Source organism: Muntiacus reevesi, chromosome 22, assembly GCF_963930625.1.
Source record: "Muntiacus reevesi chromosome 22, mMunRee1.1, whole genome shotgun sequence".
NCBI lineage: Eukaryota > Metazoa > Chordata > Mammalia > Artiodactyla > Cervidae > Muntiacus > Muntiacus reevesi.
The window spans coordinates 18,480,437-18,499,811 of NC_089270.1; the positions used below are offsets into that span (position 1 = coordinate 18,480,437).

Consider the following 19,375-nt stretch of genomic DNA (forward strand, 5'->3'; position numbering starts at 1 on the left):
GCCTCCAAGAACAACTTCTTCTGTACACAGCTAACCAAGGAGAACGTAGTTTCAGTGATATGACTCATTCAAGTTTTATATTCAAACACCACGGGAAAAACTCTACAACTTAAGAGTTACATCGAAAAGGATTATGTTTTAACCTCCGCTAAATGAACACACTTTAAATCAGCAACCAGGAAGCAATTGAAGTTTTCGTATTCAGTATTGCAGATCTGTGTACCTATCTACTGATTCATGAAGTGATTCAGCTCCTCTCTCATCGCTGTGCCCGTTCTAATGTTAAACAATAGGAATGGTGGTTTCCGTTAAAGCTACGCTTCTGTTTTCCATCCTTGCTTTGGTCCTCTGCATCCTTCATTGTTGTTGTTGTTTAGTCACTAAGCCGTGTCCAACTCTTTGCGACCCCGTGGATTATAGCCCACCAGGGTCCTCTGTCCATGACATTTTGCAGGCAAGAATACTCGAGTGGGTAGCCATGCTGTTCTCCAGGGGATCTTCCTGACCCAGGGATGGAACCTGAGTCTCCTGCTTTGCAGGCAGAGTCTTTACTGCTGAGCCACCAGGGAAACCCTGCACCTTCTCTTTGTATGAAATTGTCCCTGTGGTGATCTCCATGACGACAGTCTTGCCTTCTAGACTCCAGGCTCCACACCAGCACCAGACGGGTGACTCCAAAATTGCCGATGTCCCTCTCTGCATCCCTAACCTTCAACATCTTCTCTTGTCTCTCATTGACCATACAGCGCTTTAGCTTAGAAAACAACCTGACAAGAAGGAAATCTAATGTCTTTAGCATTTTTGAATCATAAGGCGAGCTGCTCAATTCTCACTTTTAAACATGTGTCAAGGCACTTAAATGCCTTAGGAAATAGATGAATTCTAGAAATTCTGAATAAATAAAACTTGGACCTTCATAAGATGTGCTGTTGCCCAATCATAGATAAATCTTGCTGTCTAAGGAAGCAGTATTATCAGGCAAATGTCACATAAAATAAATGGGATCAGATGAAACGGAGTGTCCGCTTTCTTAAGCAGAGAAACACTGACCACCCCACCCCACCCCAAGCAGTAAAGACAGGCTTGCTTTCTTTCCTCCAGTCCCACCTCCTAACTTTCCACACGCCCCCTCCAACCCCGCCTTAACTGATGACAGCCCTGGGCTGCACAACAAAACGGTCGTGTTCCAGAGGTTTTTCCTGCTGATCTGAGCTGCTGTCCTCTGTAGTCAGCCTGTGTGTGGTGAGTATTTTTGCAATAACTTTAATGTTGCCAACTTCTCGTCTTTCTCTTTCATCCTCTTTCAAAAGAAAATTATTTTAAAACTAATCAATTATTGAGCCAGTAAATTCTTATCATATAACTAATATACGATAAGGCAGAATTGAATAATAGGTGAATTTTTGTTAAAACCCTCATGTCTGCAACATGTAATTGTCTTTTAAATTAAATTTGACAGGTGCAATTCATAAGATCCTGTGTATAGACTGTTTCTTAAAAATGAAGAGACATTTTTTAAGTGAAAAAATATTCTTAGTTATAAAGAAGACATTAAGACTGGTGTGTTTAAGCAGATTATTCTAAATTACTTCTAGAAACTTTGTTATTTTATAATTAGTTTCAAGATTTGCTGTGGAAATTACCATTGCTAGATTTTGCAGTTTATTACTACTTTGCGGTCTGAAGTTAATTCTCTCTGTTTTTATATAACAAAAACAAATTTTTGAGATCATCACAGTCTGACCATTTGTCACCTTCCCTAATTTGCACTGTTGTTATTATGGGCAATATTACCAAGGCAGATCTTAGTGTTTTCACTGTTGAGGGAATGATTAACTCTTCTCACGTGTGTGATTTAAAGAAAGGGGTTAGGGAGAAAAGTTTTTTTTTCTTTTTTATTTCTTAAAGATGGTTGATAAAAGGCATGACATCTAGATGCATGTCTGGTCTAGAGACTTTGAAATTGTGCATATGAGACTTACTGTTTCTGTATTTGTACATTTGTTCATTGAGCCTATACTCTGTTCCAGGTATCGTGTTAGGATAAAAAGATGAGTGGCCGGAATTCATAAAGACTCCAGTAAAGGCAAGGGACCTGAAAATAGCTGATCTTAAAGTATCAGGTCAGATGTTCATACTCAGCCACACAGTCATGTCTGAATCTTTGTGACCCCATGGACTGTAGCCCACCAGACTCCTCTGTCCATGGAATTCTACAGGCAAGAATACTGGAGCAGGTTACCATTTCCTTTTTTTGGGCATCTTCCCAGCCCAGGGATCAAAACTGCACCTCCTGCTTCTCCTGCATTGGCAGGCAGATTTTTTACCACTTGAGCCACCTGGGAAGGCTTGAGAGGCCTTGTGTGTGTGTGTCTTAGCCACACAGTCATGTCTGACTGTTTGTGACCTCATGGACTGTAGCCTGCCAGGCTCCTCTGTCGATAGAATTCTCCAGGCAAGAATACTGGAGTGGGTTGCCATTCCCTTCTCCAGGGGATCTTCCCGAACCAGGGATTGAGCCCAGGTCTCCTGCATTGCAGGCAGATTCTTTACTGTCTGAGCCACCAGGCCCTCAGAGAGGCCTTTTGTTGTTCAGCCACTTAGTCACGTCTGACTCTGCGACCCCCTGGACTGCAGCCCACCTAAACCGAAGGCTTCTCTGTCCTTCACCATCTCCCAGGGTTTACTCAGACTCATGCCCATTGAGTCAGTGATGAGGTCTTAAACACGCTGAAAAACGTGTGATATGCTGTTCATCTGCATTCCTCCATATGTAAAGAAGTCCAGCGTAATTGTGATTATTTCCCTCAAAGATTACCTTTATTTGAGGAAGGAGAATAAATATTTCTCCTGTATTTTATTTCACTTTATCGCCCCAACTTTATTGCTGCCCTGAGGATATGCTTGCTTTAGCTCTTTCGAAGCCATCCAAAGCAATCCATCGGAAGAACCGCCCCAGTGCACTTCCATGTATTAGCAAAATGCAGAGGAAGCCAAGAGTACTGAGCAAGCATCATTATTTAGCCATCAGCTCTATTGAGAAATTAGCACTTAAAATTACTCTTAAACTCTTAAACTTCTCTAGGGGATCTTCCCAACCCAGGGATCGAACCTGTGTCCCCTACATTGGCAGGTAGACTCTTTACCACTGAGCCACCAGGGAAGTCCTTGGATTATGGACACCACCCAAATTCACCATTCTGTAATTTTGACCTTTGATTTTATGGCGAATGACCAGCACTATCTTAACCCTCTTTTCTTCCATCACCGATGCAATTTGTGGTCACTGAGTGGGGTGGAGGGCTCTTACCACTGCCGCCCCCCCACAACCCCATCCCTTGCTAATAGCACAAAATCTAAAATTATTTAGCAAAGTTGACTGTTGACCAAAAAAGACTTTTTAAAAAATCAGCTAGGTCCCTTCAAGATGTTTGTGCTGAAGTGAATGGAGCTATTAGCTATAAGTGATCTTCAATCCACGTGACTCAAAGGACAGATGATTCCAGTTCTAATTTAAGTTGCAGCAAGTTTTAAATTACAGTCCTGTACTTCTTAGGTCTTCTGGTTGTTTTAGCCAAGATATTAAGTCTGAGACAGTTACAGGTTTGCTATGCTGATAAGACCAGAAATATATATTCCAAACATGGTTGGAGACAAGCCCTCTGCAAGTCCAGGAGCTGGTGACCCCTCTTCTCTTTCTGGGATTCTCCCCTACTGAGTTCCTACTGGAGACAAAGATTTCCAAGAAAGAGGTGAAGAGACAACAGATAGAATAAAGGCAAGACATGAGTCTGGGAAAATAATTGCCTAAGGGAGGAATCTGACTTTAGTTGAGAGTTTTCATACCTGCATGTGACTTAAAACTTCTAATTCAAGGATTGATTCACTGAACCAATAGTATTTCAGCCTTTAATTCTGCAGACAGAAATAAATTGGGTGATGAGCTGGAAGAACTCAAACTCTTTCTTGGAAACTCTTTCTGTTCCTTCATATCAACTCAAGAGTCACGGTAGAAATTTTAACTAATTAGATAATAATTCTATACTAAAGCCCAATGATTGGATCCCAATTCTAAAAGAGATAAATGCTCACTTCCCAGTTATAACAAAAAAGAAAACAGCCTTCTTTTCCCTGTAGGAAAAATGTTTTACTGCCACATTTGGGAGTAAACTCATTAAAATGTGTTCCCACACACACAAAACAAATTTTTATTGAATTAAATGGAAGGATAGACATCACAGATGTCAACAGTAGTTAATCTTTGGACTTCCCTGGCAGTCCAGTGGTTAAGACTCCATGCTATCACTGCCAGGGTACAGGTTTGATCCTGGTCAGGGAACTAAATATCCCTCATGCTGTGTGCCCCCCTAAAAAAAATAGTGGTTAGCCTTGTATGCTGGATTTAAAAGAAATATTTTCTTTTGACATTTTTGTGATATTTAGATTTATCTTCATTGATTGTACTATTTGAACTAATTTTTTTAAATTATACATATTTGGGGTGAAAAATTAAGTGGGAGGGGACATTTGAAATTAGAGGGGAAATGTGTGTTTTATCTTTGTGTAAAAAGACTTACGTTCCATTCCTTCAGTACTCAAATCATCGTTTTGGATAGACGTCCTTTACTAATTATGATAATTCAATTCTCAGCCCTCCCTGTACCCTGGAATCACCTAGGAAGCTTTAAAAATATCAACTCCAAAGCTTCCTTCACTTAGACCAATGGGACCAGAATCAGAATGAAGCCAAGTGGTCAATTTATTATGTAATCTAAGGGTCCATATTGTAATTTTTGTCTTCGTAGCATTGACCAGGAAGTTTGCTCTTATTGTTTAGTCGCTAAATCATGTTGACTCTTCTGAGACCCCATAGACTGTAGCCTGCCAGGCTCCTCTGTCTGTGGGATTTCTGAAGCAAGTATACTGGAGTGGGTTGTCATTTCCTTCTCCAGGTGACCTTCCCAAACCAGGGATCGAATCTGTGTCTCCTGCATTGGCCGGTGGATTCTTTACCACTGAGCCACCAGGGAAGCCCAACCAGGAAGTCATATTACCTAAAATGAGACTCCATGAGCACTTTACTGCTTTCTTCTATCATCACAATAGGTGGGTTTTGGTAACACCCGGTGTAAAAGTTTTCCAGCTCTCTGGTGTATAACTTGGACTTTGATCAGTTGTACAGTCAGATGTGATTCATTGGTGTGTGCTCAAGATGTACTGCTCAATAAAACACCAGCTTATTTTAAATGGATATTTAAATACCAGTCGTAGCCCGTGTTGGCCAAGTCTCCTTTCTAAGCTTCCCCACTGGTCACTTGCTAAAGTAGTTTTATTAATAGAATGGATTTCTAAGGAAAACACAGACTTTCCTGCAGGTGTGCCTTTAGCTTATCTCCATGTTGAATTAGGATGGCCATCAACTCACCTCCACACTTCTATTCAGGTGCATGTCCTGTTTGCATCTTTTAGTTTTTACAACACTACATTTGCTTTATATGCCTTTTCCTCACACCTGTTGCTACGTGTAATAGGCAGCCCTCGCTGGGTATCTGAACTCAGATTCATGCCAAAGACTTCTAATTTAGCCTCAGTGCAACACAAGTCTTATCGAACTCCAGGTGGTGAAAATACTGTCCATGGAGGAATATTCAAAAATATCCACCCATGTTTTTCACTGAACAATCTAAAAAAATCTGATTTTTAATCTTGAATCATCCCAGATTATCAGAGAGGTAGATACTCAGATGAGATCATTTTAGTGTCTTGCTTTTACTGATTCTACCCCAGAATTGTGCTATGACCTTGTATTAGGGAATAGGTTCGGGAAAGTCACTGCTCTTTCTATTGTAGGACTATTGAGATAGGCTTTGGCCACTGCATTTTATGTATCATCTCCTTTTTGAGGAAATTGAGAAATCTGTCTAGGTCTCAATCTCTTTTTATTTTATGGACGTGATCAATCTCCTAAATGTTTGTATTCCCTCTTTGCTTTGCTTAGTGGGAAGCTCAGAGACTAATATACCAAGCACTGGACAGGAACCTTAGAACTAGTGCCAAATTTACTCCAGGCTTTATTTTCCCTGATATCTTTGTTTTTGAGTCTCGTTTTGTATGTAATTTAGTAGATGGTTCAAATCTTTTTAAAAACAGGGCAAGACTATGAATCAAAATTCTCAGCCTTGACGCTAGTGAGCCAAATAATTTCTTGTTTGTGGGAATGGGTACGAAATGGAAGAGAAGGGAAGGGACAGAGACAGAGGAAGAGTCTTCCTGGCCTCTACCTACCAGGTGCCAATAAGCCCATTGTCCCCCTACCCTGAGCTGTGACAACCAAAATGACATTGCCAAATGTCCCGTGATTGAAACTCACTGGTATAAATGAATCAATAAACTTAATACTGAATATGTAGGGGAAGAAAAGTTCTCCTCAACCCTCTTAGGGTCCCTGGCTGGGTCTGAAAATTAAACTAAGCTTGATAGGGGAAATGCAGGCAAATGTTATTAAATGTACATGGGAACTTTTGCAAGAAAATTAAAGACTCAAAGAAGTGACCATAGCAGGAAACGTTTATACTTTTAGACAAAAAAACCATAAATTTGTGGAGTCGACAAGGTAAGAGGGTTTGCCCGAGGGGTACTAAATGGTGAAAAATTCACAAGGTTTGCTTATTCTAAGCGCTGAATTCCATCTCTGGTGCTAAGGATGTCTGCCTTCCTTCCGGTTCAGGGAGGGTACCTTTCTCCTGAGAGACATACCTCTTGCTTTCTGGGAAGACAGGTGAAGGGAGAGACCTTCCTGCTTTTGCTATTTTCTCAAACCCCTTCAGGGGCATCCCCGAAGGTGGCGCTAGTGGTAAAGAACCCGCCTGCCAATGCAGGAGACTCAGGAGGCCCAGGTTCAATCCCTGGGTTGGGAAGATGCCCTGGAGAAGGAAATGGCTACCCACTCTAGTATTCTTGCCCGGAGAATTCCATGGACCTAGGACCCCGGCGAGCTAAGGTCCATGGGGTCACAAAGAGTCGGACACAACTGAAGCGACTTAACACGCCTGCAAACTCCTTCAGCTTCAGTATGCCAAGGTGTCATATTTCAGGGTACTAGGTCCTGAACCCCACCAAGAACTTAGTAATTTCTAAGCTACATGGAGGCCACTGTCTTTGAGGGACACAAAGATCACTGAAACCCACTGACCACGCTCAGAAAAGCCAAAAATTAGCCAAAAAATAAAACAGAAGTTTTCAGAATATGCATAATTAGATATAGCTCATATCTGAAGTTATTATAGCTACTGTAGTTCTCCTAATGACTCTGGGGAGAAGAAAGTGATGGTACTATCATTGTCATTTAGAGAAAAGGCGCAGAGGTAGCCAAGTATCGATGGTTAGAGCTATGGTTAGAGCCCAGCATCCTGACCCCCAAGTCCAGGGGGCTCTTCAACACACCACCAAAGTGTTGTTGAGCAAGTTCAAAGGAGGGAGCGAGGCAAACCCAACTTGGAGGATTTGGAGTGGCTTCCTGGAGGAGGTAGAGTTTGAGATGAGACGTTGACTGATCAATAGAGAAAGTGGAGGCATGAACTCACAGCAGGAATGGAATAGATGGAAAGCTTGCAGAGTTGTGAGGAAGCTGACCAGATACGGGAAGGAAAGGGTCAGGGAACGACTAAGAAAACAGGGTGTTTTGTGCTGTAAAGAGCTTCTAAGGGCAGGCTTACAGGGTTTGGCTGTGAAAAGGCAAATATTCCCTAGAACCATGTATGCCTGACAGCCCTTCATAACTTATAAGATAAAAGTAGAGAAGAAGCTTAATGAATTAGGTCACCAAAGAGATTAATAATGGTAGGATGACAGCGGGGGCATGGATCACTTTATCAAGTGATCATTATTCTCTACTCTGTCCCCAAATTAAAGGCTTTAGTGAGCCAAGTCCCCTTCACCATCTTGATGAAAGGAGGGTAACTGAACTTCTCTGGTGTCCAAAAATTTCCCATTCTTGCACTGTCAAGAACACAGGAGGTGGGTGGGACAGAGAGGGGAGTGGAGGGAGGCTCAAGAGGAAGGGGACATATGTGTACTTAAGGCTGATCCACATTGTTGTAAGGCAGAAACCAACACAACATTGTAAAGCAATTATCCTCCAATTTAAAAAAAAAATACAAGAGGGCTCCTCATTTAAGCATTAGCAGGCATGAGCACCACTTTAATCATGAGGAGAAATGTTTTCAAGTGACCTTTTAAAAATAAAAAGATTTAGCTTCCATTAGAAAATGCCATACCATCAACAACGCATAATCATTTTAAAATTTCCTTATGACTAAGAGTTCTCATTGTTCTGGCTAAGATTTCAGAAATTACATAATGGTGGGACATTAGGCAGCATCCTACTAGGATACAACAACAGGGAATTATGAGATCCAGATAATTGGCTCCAGATGCAGACTCGGGCCTGCCGTGGAGGGCTGGGTGCTGGAAAAGATCAAGAAAGGAGATGTCTTCCTAGGTGCGGGGTTGATGGTTTCCAGGGCCGGCTACAGGGAGTTGGAGGTCAGAAAATGATGTGAGACTAATCATCTCTCTTCACTCCCAGTCTATAAACCAAAAGGGACCATTTCCTCCTCTGTCTCCTAACATTGCAGTCCAGTGGTTAAGACTCTGCTTCTGATGCAGGGGGCATAGGTTCAATCCTTGGTCAGGGAACTAGAATTCCACATGCCATGCAGCACAGCCAAAAAATTTTTTTAAAGAAAAGAAATGACACTGTAGGGGGAGAAGAATAATTTTCCCTCTAACCATCTATCTCCTCAGCTGGGGCCCTGTAACAAAAGATAAAGAGAGAAGCAGAAGTTGATTAACACCTATATCTCATATACATGGGAGAAAAGAAAGAAAACTGTAACTGTCAGCAGTGGCTTAGACTTCAGGCTTAAATATCATCTTCTGCTAAAAGCAAAAGAGAAGCTGGGAATGGACCAGTTATGGGGAGGAGGCCAGGTCAACAAGAATAAAATTTGTTGTGCAGAAAAGGGCCTGGTCCATCCAATAGTTTCTTATGATTTTTTTTCTATTAGAGTCATTCTTCTTTTCTTGGTAGGACAGGGAGAACACCTTACAAATGGTGATCTTCTTTCTAAATATACATTTCCCTTAAAGCTTGACTTCTCCTCGGTTTCCTATCTTCTCCCGAGTCTGCTGTTTCTTAAAATAATCAGCTCAAAATAACTTCCCTGGTGGCTCAGGCAGTAAAGAATCTGCCTGCAATGTGGGAAACCCGGGTTCACGCCCTGGGTCAGGGAAGATCCCCTGGAGAAAGAACTGGCCACCCACTCCAGTATTCTTGCCTGGAGAATCCCATGGACAGAGGAGCCTGGTGGGATACAGTCCATGGGGTCACAAAGAGTCAGACACGACTGAAGCAACTAATACACACACACAACTGTAATCCTAACAAGGCCAAACTGGCATTTGGGGATGCCATTTTCTGGTTAACAGTATAACTGGTCCGGTGTGATGTGGAGGCTGCAGAATTCTGCTTAAGACACATTGGAGATGGGGGGATGGAGTGGGATGCAGACTTAGACCAGGGACTAGAAGACAGGCGTGCTGTGGGTTGCTAAATGCTGCAAAATCTCAAAGTGATCAAAAGCAAGGCTTTCTCAACTGCCTTTATGTAAATTCCTTGTTCCAGGAATGGGCGGCATAGAACCCATGGAATGATCTGGTAGGAAGTTGAAAGCCAGAAGGAGGTAGACAGAGGATGAAAGAGGGGAAATCAAGGGACTGAAGATCCTTGGGAAGCCCTAGTGAATGAATGATAAGCCACAATCTCACCTGACCACATCAAGATAGATCAGACTGGCTGAGAGAAATAGAGCCCATGTGAGACTCAGGCAAGTCAGTGAAACTCCTTCCACGAGACAGAGGGCTCGGTAGAATAAAAGAACTCTGACTTTGGCTTTAGCTCGCCTGGCATTGAACCAGGCTGAGCCGCTTAACTGCTCCAAGTACCAGATTTCAACACAGGAAGCAAGATTGCTGCAAGGCTAGATCCAATATCACACATCAGATTGTCAAACATGGAAACTGGCAATAGAAACTGCTCAAGAAATTTCAGTTTTCCTTCCTCTATCCATGAATAAACAATTATACATTCCCAGAGGAAATGCTCTTAAATAACTAAGCTAGAAATCAAATAAACCACTGTCCTTTGAGACACTATGGCAGGGGTGGTGGGGGTAGGGGAGGATGGTAGTGGAGAAAAGGGCCGACTCCACAACCTAGAAAAGCCCACTATTTTCACCTCCCCTCCATCACTTCCCATTCCTGTAAGTGTGGGGAGCAGTAACTGCCCCTACACTGGTATTACCTCATACCAAAATCCTTCTCCAACCCTCCAACCCTGTAAAATATAGGATGCCCAGTTAAATTTGAATTTCAAATAACAAATAATTTTTTTTAATATAGCTCAAATATTGCTTGGGACATAATTTTCAAATTTAACTGAATAATCTGTATTTTTTTTTCATAAATGTGATGACTCTATTTAATCATTTAACCATAGTTTCTGTTTTTCTCAATTTTAAACCTAGGTGCCTGCTTCCCAGTTTCTTTAGAAGTCTATGAGTAAAAAGAAAGATAGCGGCATTTCCCGATATGGGCTAGGATGTGGAGCAACTGGAGCTCTCATACATTACTGATGGAGGTGTACATTAGTGCCACTACTTTGGAATACTGTTTGGCACTATTTACAAACCTTGGGACCCAGCAATTCCACTCCTAGATATAGATATAACAGAGATGCATACATAATTCACCTAAAGATATGTACAAGAATGTTCATAGTAGTATCGTATTATTGGTAACAGTCCAGACTGCAAACAATACAATGGTAGCATGGATCAAGAAATTGTGGTATGTCTATAAAATGGAATATTATACAGCAATGAGCAAAAGAAGCAAGAACTAGAAGAATAAATAATGTTTATAATTCAATAAATATAAGGCTCAGACACAGGTAAAATGAGCTTCTGATGTTAGAAGAAAGGATAGAGGTTGCCTCTGGGTGGAGGGTTAGAGCCCCTCTGAGAGTAAGGAGGGCTTCTGGGGTTCTATGATGTCCTAGTTCTCGATTCAGGTTGTGGTTTCAAGAATTCACTTGATAAAAATTCATCAATCATGTTTACAATTTCTATCCTTTACTGTATATATATATACAGCCTGGAGAAGGGAACAACTACCCACTCCAGTATTCTGGCCTGGAGAATTTCATGGACAGAGGAGCCTGGCGGGCTACAGTCCATGTGATCACAAAGATTAGGACACAACTGAGCAACTTTAAATTGCATTTCAATTAAAGGGCTATTTAAAGAAAAAAAAAAAACAATAGAACTGGAGAGGTTAAACTGTCAACTAGGAACAATAAGCAGAAGGAAGAAACAAGAGGCAGGTTTGGAGGCAAGTCCCAACAGGACTTGCCACATAGAAGAAGCATTACAGAATAGGATGTGAACAAACCTGTGAGGGGACCAGGATCCTGGCCTGATCCTTGAGCACTTGCATTTTGAACATTTTTTTAAAAAATATTTATTTATTTGGCTGCACAGGGTCTTAGTTGCGGCTTATGTGATCTAGCTCCCAGACCAGGGATGGAACCCAGGGGAGTCCCCACTTTGAACATTTTTGAACTCAGAAGCAATGAATTAGGTTTCATTCCTCACAAGGACTGCTCGTCCATGTCTGCTAGGAGACTGCATTCAACAGGCTTCAGGCTCATGTTGCTGCCCCAGGCTCATGTTTCATGATGCTGATGATATTTTCTAAACCACTTTCTCATCTCAGCCCAATTCACATTTGGTGATGGAAAGTTCTTTTCTTTAAAAAAAAATAAATGTGCTTTCAGGATGTTTAGAAATATCCTTGGCCTCTACACACTTGTCCCCAAGTTGGGACAACCCCAAATGTCTCCAGACGTTGCCCAATGTCCTCCAGGAGTTGAAATCATCTCTGGTTGAGAACCAGTTCTCTACACATGTACTGCATACTCTAGGTCAAGTTTTCATTGACTGGTTTAAACATATTAAAAATACATACATATGTACATGTGTACATTAGAGAAAAAAAGTAGTCACAAACTGTCTAGCTTCCTGAGGTCCCAAAATTCACCTGAGAAGGGACCCTCTAGGAAAAAACTGAACAGGGTTTGTTCATTTCAACTGGTCCCTGACTGATAGAGGTTAGTGGGAAGAAGAATGAGGTTTCTGGAATCCTTTAGAACTGAATTCAAATCCCAGCCCTGCCAGTCTGTCACTTTGGACATGTGGCTTCTTTCCCTTTTTAAGACCAATTTTTTAAAATATTTATTTATTCATTTGGCTGTGCCGGGTCTTAGTTGAGGGTCATGAGATCTTTTTAGTTGCAGCATGTGGGGTCTAGTTCCCTGACCGGGAATCCAACCTGGGCCCCTTACTTTGGGAGCATGTGCTTTTAGCCACTGGACCACCAGGACTTATTTTCTGTGTGGCTTATTTTCTGTTTCCTCTATCAGTGCTCTTTCTTCTGTAGCCTTGTGGGAGAACTACACACACTTTACAGTTCCTACAAGTATAAAAGAAGTATGGGACGGGGGAAGTATTGTTTCCTTCAGGGCCAAGTACCACTGTTTTTATTTAACTAACATTCATGGAGTATTTACTCTGCCAATATTCCTTCAAAGGACTTTTCAAACATCAACTCATTTAATCTTCGTGACAACTTTGTAACTGGGGTACAATTGATATCCCCATTTCACAGATGAGGAAACTGAGGCATAGAGAGGTGAAGTAACTCACCCAAGGTCATGTAGCTAGTCACTGGGAGAAATGGAGCCTAGGGCCAGAGTCCACGGCCTGGTTACGGTCATGCTTCTTCATGCTTCTCGGTCCATTTTCTCATCTATAAAGTAAAGAAATTCAACTAGCGATCATGATTTTTCCTCGGCCTTGGCTTGGCGCTTACACACTTTGCTTCAGTATTCTTGTCTGCAGTGAAAAGAGTCTTAACAGCCTAATCCCCTGAGTGCTCTGACCTGCTGTGAATATTAAATAGAGACCAGTGTTAAGTAGGAACCAAACATGAGAAGCATAGCACTCTCTATAAGCATAAGCTATGGTCGTATCGGCAACATATCACATTCAGATTTTTTCCATCAATGTTCGCTGGCACTTAGACGCTCTCCCATCTGTATGGTGATTTGCAGGTTTCAAAATGTCTTCAGGTATGTATTCTTATTTGAGCTTCGCTAGCACTAGCAATGACTAAAATCCAAGCTTTCTGACTTCGAACCCATTGATCCCAGGTGCTTTTCTGTATCAGTAAGTCATGCATAGACACTGTTACTTGGCCGCATTTAGTGTAAGACAGACAATGTCAGGTCACTGACACACAGGGAACACGGGGCTTAATAGACACAGTCTCATCACATTAACACAACAAAGAAGAAAGTCAGATTATACTCATTTGAAAGGTGCTAAAACTGAGGCTCAGAGAATTTAGTTTAATTGTCTGAGAACACAGAGAGGGTGGAAAATAGATTTGAATCCAGGTTCATTTGTCCCCACTGGTTCCTAACCATGATCTAGGCCTGGGCTAGTCAAAGTGTGGGCCAGATGCCAATAGCATTGACACCAGCCATGAGCTTGTTAAAAAGGCAAATGTTGGGTCTCACTCTGGATCGACTGAATAAGGATCTGCTTTCTGAAAGGACACCTTGGTGAGTCCTGAGCACATCATAATTTAAGAATCACTGATCTCTATTGCCCCTCAGTGAAGGTCTATCCCTAATATTCAGAAGTGCAAAATCTGTAAATAACCACACATATGCACACATACACATCCATACACACATATATTGTAGGGTGTTTTTAAAATATACCTCTTCCCTGGTAGCTCATACTGTAAAGAATCTGCCTGCAATGCAGGAGACCCAGGTTCGATTCCTGGGTTGGGAAAATCCCCTGGAGAAGGGTATGGCAACCCACTCCAGTATTCTTGCCTAGAGAATTCTATGGACAGAGGAGCCTGGTGGGCTACGGTCCATGGGGTCGCAAAGAGTTGGACATGACTGAGAAGCTAATACTTTCACTTTTTCTAAAAATTTTACTTTAAGAAAGGGAATTTAGGGATTTTAAAGCAAGTGGCATAAGTCCCTGTGTTAGACTAGGAATTGAATTAATAGGTACACAATACATACCAGGACAGATGTTTTCATATATAGCAATGGTAGCATTTGCCCATTCCAGGTTTTTTTTTTATATCAATATTTCTTATTTAGGAAATTATTCGCTCTTTTTAAAAAAAAAAAATCAAACACAGCTGTAAAGTAATTAGCCTCCAACTAATAAAAATAAATGGGAAAAAAAATCAAACACAGCAAATTTTATCCTTACTCTAAACGACTCAACACAACAAATATATGAAGCACTAGAAGAATATTTAAGATACAGTTTTTGCCCTGGAGTAATTTTTAGCTTTGGGGTCTCTAGAGAAGTACTTAAGGACAGTTTTCCTTTTTGATATATTGGCTAGACTGATTTTGGTTACCTATACTGATAACCAAAACACTGGTTTTTATTATAAAGCAGTTTCTGTCAAGAACAGAGTCTTACTGTACATTGCTCTTTCTTTAATGGTATACTCACGCCCAATAGCAGAAGCAGCTTTCTGTGTATGTTAACTATACTGATTTTCCCAGTAAATAACTTTTAAAGTAATGGATAATTCTTTCTTGAGGTCAAGGGTATATCTGTAACATTCAGAGCTGAACCACACATTACCTATACAACTTACTCTTACTTGTAACTATTTCTTAAGTATCATGTGCCAACTCTGATCAAACAGTAGGAGCCTCTGATACCCTGTCTTGTGAAGATACGTCCAACAGGAACATTCCAGGATTGATTAGCAGTGTCTGCTTCGAGTATAAGAAAGAGACCCTGGAGTACACCTGTCGTGCACTCTGACCCTGTTTCCTGCTCCAAAAAGCAAACGTCTTCACTGTTCCTCATGCCTTCCACACTCTTTTTGCCTTCTAGGCGTTTCCTCATATTATTTTCACTGTCTAGAATGTCTACTATCTTGCCTACACAAGAGTCACATGCTCTCCAGTCAGCCTTCCTAAGTTTCTCCAGAACAAATGATTAAAAAAAAACAAAATAAGAAACCTGTTCCCAGATCATATGTTTGGACTTCAGCTCAGGTCCCTGGGTCAGATGTTTATCTTACACCCCTCACAGGGTCAAAGAGATTCACAGAACAGACTTGTTTTTTTTGCTTTATTTTTTGGTACACTTTTGTTATGATAGTTTCAGGTGAACGGAGAAGGGACTCAGCCATACATACACATGTATCCATTCTCCCCCAAACTCCCCTCCGGCCACGTAACATTGAGCAGAGTTCCCTGTACTATACAGGAGGACCTTATTTGTTACCCATTTTAAATATCACTGTGTGTACATGTCCATCCCCAGCTCCCTGACTGTCCTTTCACCCACCTTTCCTCCCCCCCCACCCCCACCCCCTGGGCAACCGTAACTTCCTTCTCTAATTCTGTGAGTCTCTTTCTAGAACAGACTTGTTTTGATTGAAAATAAATGCCACCACTTCCTCTGTGAATTATTATACCTGTCCTTCCGGGGCTGTGCAAGTGTCTCTGAAGTTTTAGGTCTTCTATTTCACTGCTGGAGAGTCCTACCTGATGAGTTCTCTTCTCCATTTCTCCTCCTTATTCAAAGTTCTGATATCTCCCCTCTGGCTTTGTACCTACACCCAATATCAAAATAAGGCTAGACTTGCTGGATAAAAAGATTTTGAATGAATTATTCCTTTCTCTTCTTATCATCTTTTGATTCGGTTCTCAGAAGAATCAGTGGTTGGGAAAGCAGTCAAACAAATATGACGTAGATTTAAAAGCAGTCAGATTAGGCACTAAAACAGCCAGTCCCCTTCACCACTCTTGCATCTTTTTATCAGCCCTTCTCCCTTAAGAAGCACTTTGGTACTTATTGAATACATAGATTCCTCAATCCCTTTCTAGACTTTTTAAGTTAAATCCAAAGTTCTAGGGATGTATAATTTTAAAACCCCCTCAACTGGTTCTTACCCACAGTAAATTTTAAAAAAAAAAAGAGAGAACATTGACGGTTATAAGCAAGTTTTCTATTGTATTTAAATAAGTTATATCACAAATGTTAGCTAACAAGGTGACAGCGATTTCTAAGACTGGTTTGTAAACAAACCCAGTTTGTTTTTACACAAACCCAGTTTGTTTTTATGTGTATATATATATACACACATATATATGGGATTTAGAAAGATGGTAATGATAACCCTATATGCAAATAGGAAAATAACTTCTATGTAGAAGATTTTAATTAATAAGACTCCTTTATAATGAGAAATACAAAACATTTCTACATAAAAACTGAAAAGCTTGTGTCTTACCCTTCACAAATTTAAATTCACTAGGTTAGACAAGGGAATACTATCCATCCTCATGACTTTTCACCATCACCTCTCTGCTAATCAGCTCAGCAATATCCTATTGCATATCTACTGCATCTATCTGTATTTTTAACCGAGCCCAAGGATGAATGTGGTGCACAGTCAGGACTGGGAACCACAGCAGTAGAATCTTTGACTGGAGACTTCCTTAGCAACAAAGCAGAGGAAGACTGAAGGGAGTGAAGTGATGGGAGATGTGGGTAGAGGCTGCCCTCCAACTACAAGGGAAGCATTGAAAGTGACCCGGGACCAAACCACAGAGCACGGGGACTTCCCTGGTGATCCAGTGGCTAAGACTCCTCCCTCCCAAGGCAGGGGTCCCAGGTTCGATCCCTGGCCAGGGAACTAGATCCCACATGTTGCAGCTAAAAATTCTGTATGCTGCGACAAAGATCAAAGATCACGTGGGCCTCAACTAAACCCAGCACAACCGAAGAAATAAATAAATACTAAAAAATAAAATTACAGGACATGGAAGCAACCTAGATGTCCATCAGCAGACGAATGGATAAGGAAGCTGTGGTACATATACACCATGGAATATTACTCAGCCATTAAAAAGAATTCATTTGAATCAGTTCTAATGAGATGGATGAAACTGGAGCCCATTATACAGAGTGAAGTAAGCCAGAAAGATAAAGAACATTACAGTATACTAACACATATATATGGGATTTAGAAAGATGGTAATGATAACCCTATATGCAAAATAGAAAAAGAGACACAGATGTACAGAACAGACTTTTGGACTCTGTGGGAGAAGGCGAGGGTGGGATGTTTCGAGAGAACAGCATCGAAACATGTATATTATCTAGGGTGAAACAGATCAACTGCCCAGGTTGGATGCATGAGACAAGTGCTCGGGCCTAGTGCACTGGGAAGACCCAGAGGGATCGGGTGGAGAGAGAGGTGGGAGGGGGGATCGGGATGGGGAATACATGTAACTCCATGGCTGATTCATGTCAATGTATGACAAAACCCACTACAATATTGTAAAGTAATTAGCCTCCAACTAATAAAAATAAATGAAAAAAATTTTTTAAAATTTAAAAAATACAAAATAAAATTAAAAAGTACTGAGCACAGCATAGTTAGATTCAATACAAGAAAAGAGAAAGTTTTCGCATTAGTCATGAATGAGATCAAAGACATTCTTTCTCTTGAGAGTTCTTACTGGGTAACAGCTCAGAAGACTTAACTTGATCACTGGATGAAATGTGAGAAGTATGGGGGGGACACCATTTCCTAGTGGTTTTGCAACCACTGGGTTTTTCTGTGGGACTTAAAGCCTCTTTTTTCGGAGAAAACTTCACAAAGAGAAATTCATCTTTTTCCAGGTAAACTTTGGCTGTCAGGATACCACTAGTAATCAATTTGCCAATGCTGACATTAGCCAGAAACACCTGCTTTCATAACACCAGTTTTATGGAGAAGTAAACAACTTTTACTTTTACTTTTACAGAAGAGCAACTGAGAGAATGCCTTTGAACTTGCTTTGTAAAAACTGATTATAATGACCATTAAATAAAAATACTTCAAATGCAAAATAGTTGTCTTGAAAACAGCACGCACAGAAAAATCATCTTGCTGATAAAAGAGGACTTGGTGAATGGGGAAAACACACACACATATACACACATACACAACCAGACAACCTGAGAATGGAATCCTCATCCCTTCTATCTTTTATATTTTTAATTCTCAAATATCAGCAATAGTCTGGAAACGTGATGCTAAGTTGGTCGAATGTGACTGACTCCAACCAAAGGAGGTGCAGTGAAATGCTTTCTGAATTGATATCTATGTTTTATCCAACCAATACAGTTAGGTGTTAAATAATTTCTTGGCTTTGTTTTCACAGGCAGTACCCTTTTGAACTCAGTCTTAAAAATGAACCCAGTTGTCTCGCAGCCAGGTTATGGCTCGGTGGTCTCAGCGTCTAGTGACTGGCAAACCGGCACCTTTGACTGCTTTGATGACATAGGGATCTGTAAGTAAACGTAGCTGTTGCTTTCTCCTGGGCTACAATCATGCCGTCGCTGCCATAGCAAAAATCGCTTGCTTATCCTCTCACTGAGATCCACGTGTGATTGTAGAGATCAGAGGTCACAAGGTGGAACACCTGGGCAGACTTCACTACTGGACGTGTTTTGTTTGTCCTGTACATAATGACACCTCTTGCTGTATTAACTTTAAAACCGTAGAAACCATATTAAAGTCAGATGCCATGGACTTCCTTGGCAGTCCAGTGGTTAGGACTCCTCGCTTCCAGGACAGGGAACTAAGATCCCGCATGCCACAGGACCAGGTGCCCTCCCCTCTCAGATCAGATTCCACATAAAAAAGGTAGCTTTCTAATCTAGATTTCCAGCTTCTCTTGAAAATTTGGAAAATCTGGAAAGAGGAGTCCTCATTTTCAACTGGCAGAAGTCAGCTGCTGCCAAGCTGACTTTTTGTTGTTGGTTACTCGCCAAGTCGTGTCCAGCTCTTTGGGACCCCATGGACTGCAGCACACCAGACTTCCCTATCCTTCACTATCTCCCGGAGTTTGCTCAAACTCATGTCCGTTCAGTTCGTGATGCTATGCAACCATCTCAGTCTCTGCCGCCCCCTTCTCCTCCCGCCTTCAATCTTTCCCAGCCTTAGGGTCTTAAGTCAGCTGTTCGCATCAGATGGCCAAAGTTCTGGAGCTTCAGCACTAGTCCTTCCAATGAATATTCAGGACTGATTTCCTTTAGGATTGAATGGTTTGATCTTGCAGTCCAGGGGAGTCTTAAGAGTCTTCTAACCCCATTAGTTAACCCTATTCAAAGGGACCTTCACTCTAAGTTTGCCATATTCA

At 41.3% G+C, this 19,375-nt stretch overlaps 1 protein-coding gene across 1 annotated transcript in view; it reads left to right on the forward strand.

Moving 5' to 3' along the window:
- The first annotated feature begins 1,147 nt into the window (after window positions 1-1,147).
- Window positions 1,148-19,375, forward strand: part of LOC136152954 (placenta-specific gene 8 protein-like) — a 28,792-nt gene continuing 10,564 nt past the window's right edge. The window contains exons 1-2 of the mRNA XM_065914523.1: window positions 1,148-1,242; window positions 18,395-18,523. Of these exons, the coding sequence (XP_065770595.1) occupies window positions 18,424-18,523 (100 nt within the window). The 5' untranslated portion in view covers window positions 1,148-1,242; window positions 18,395-18,423. The remainder of the gene's footprint in view (window positions 1,243-18,394; window positions 18,524-19,375) is intronic.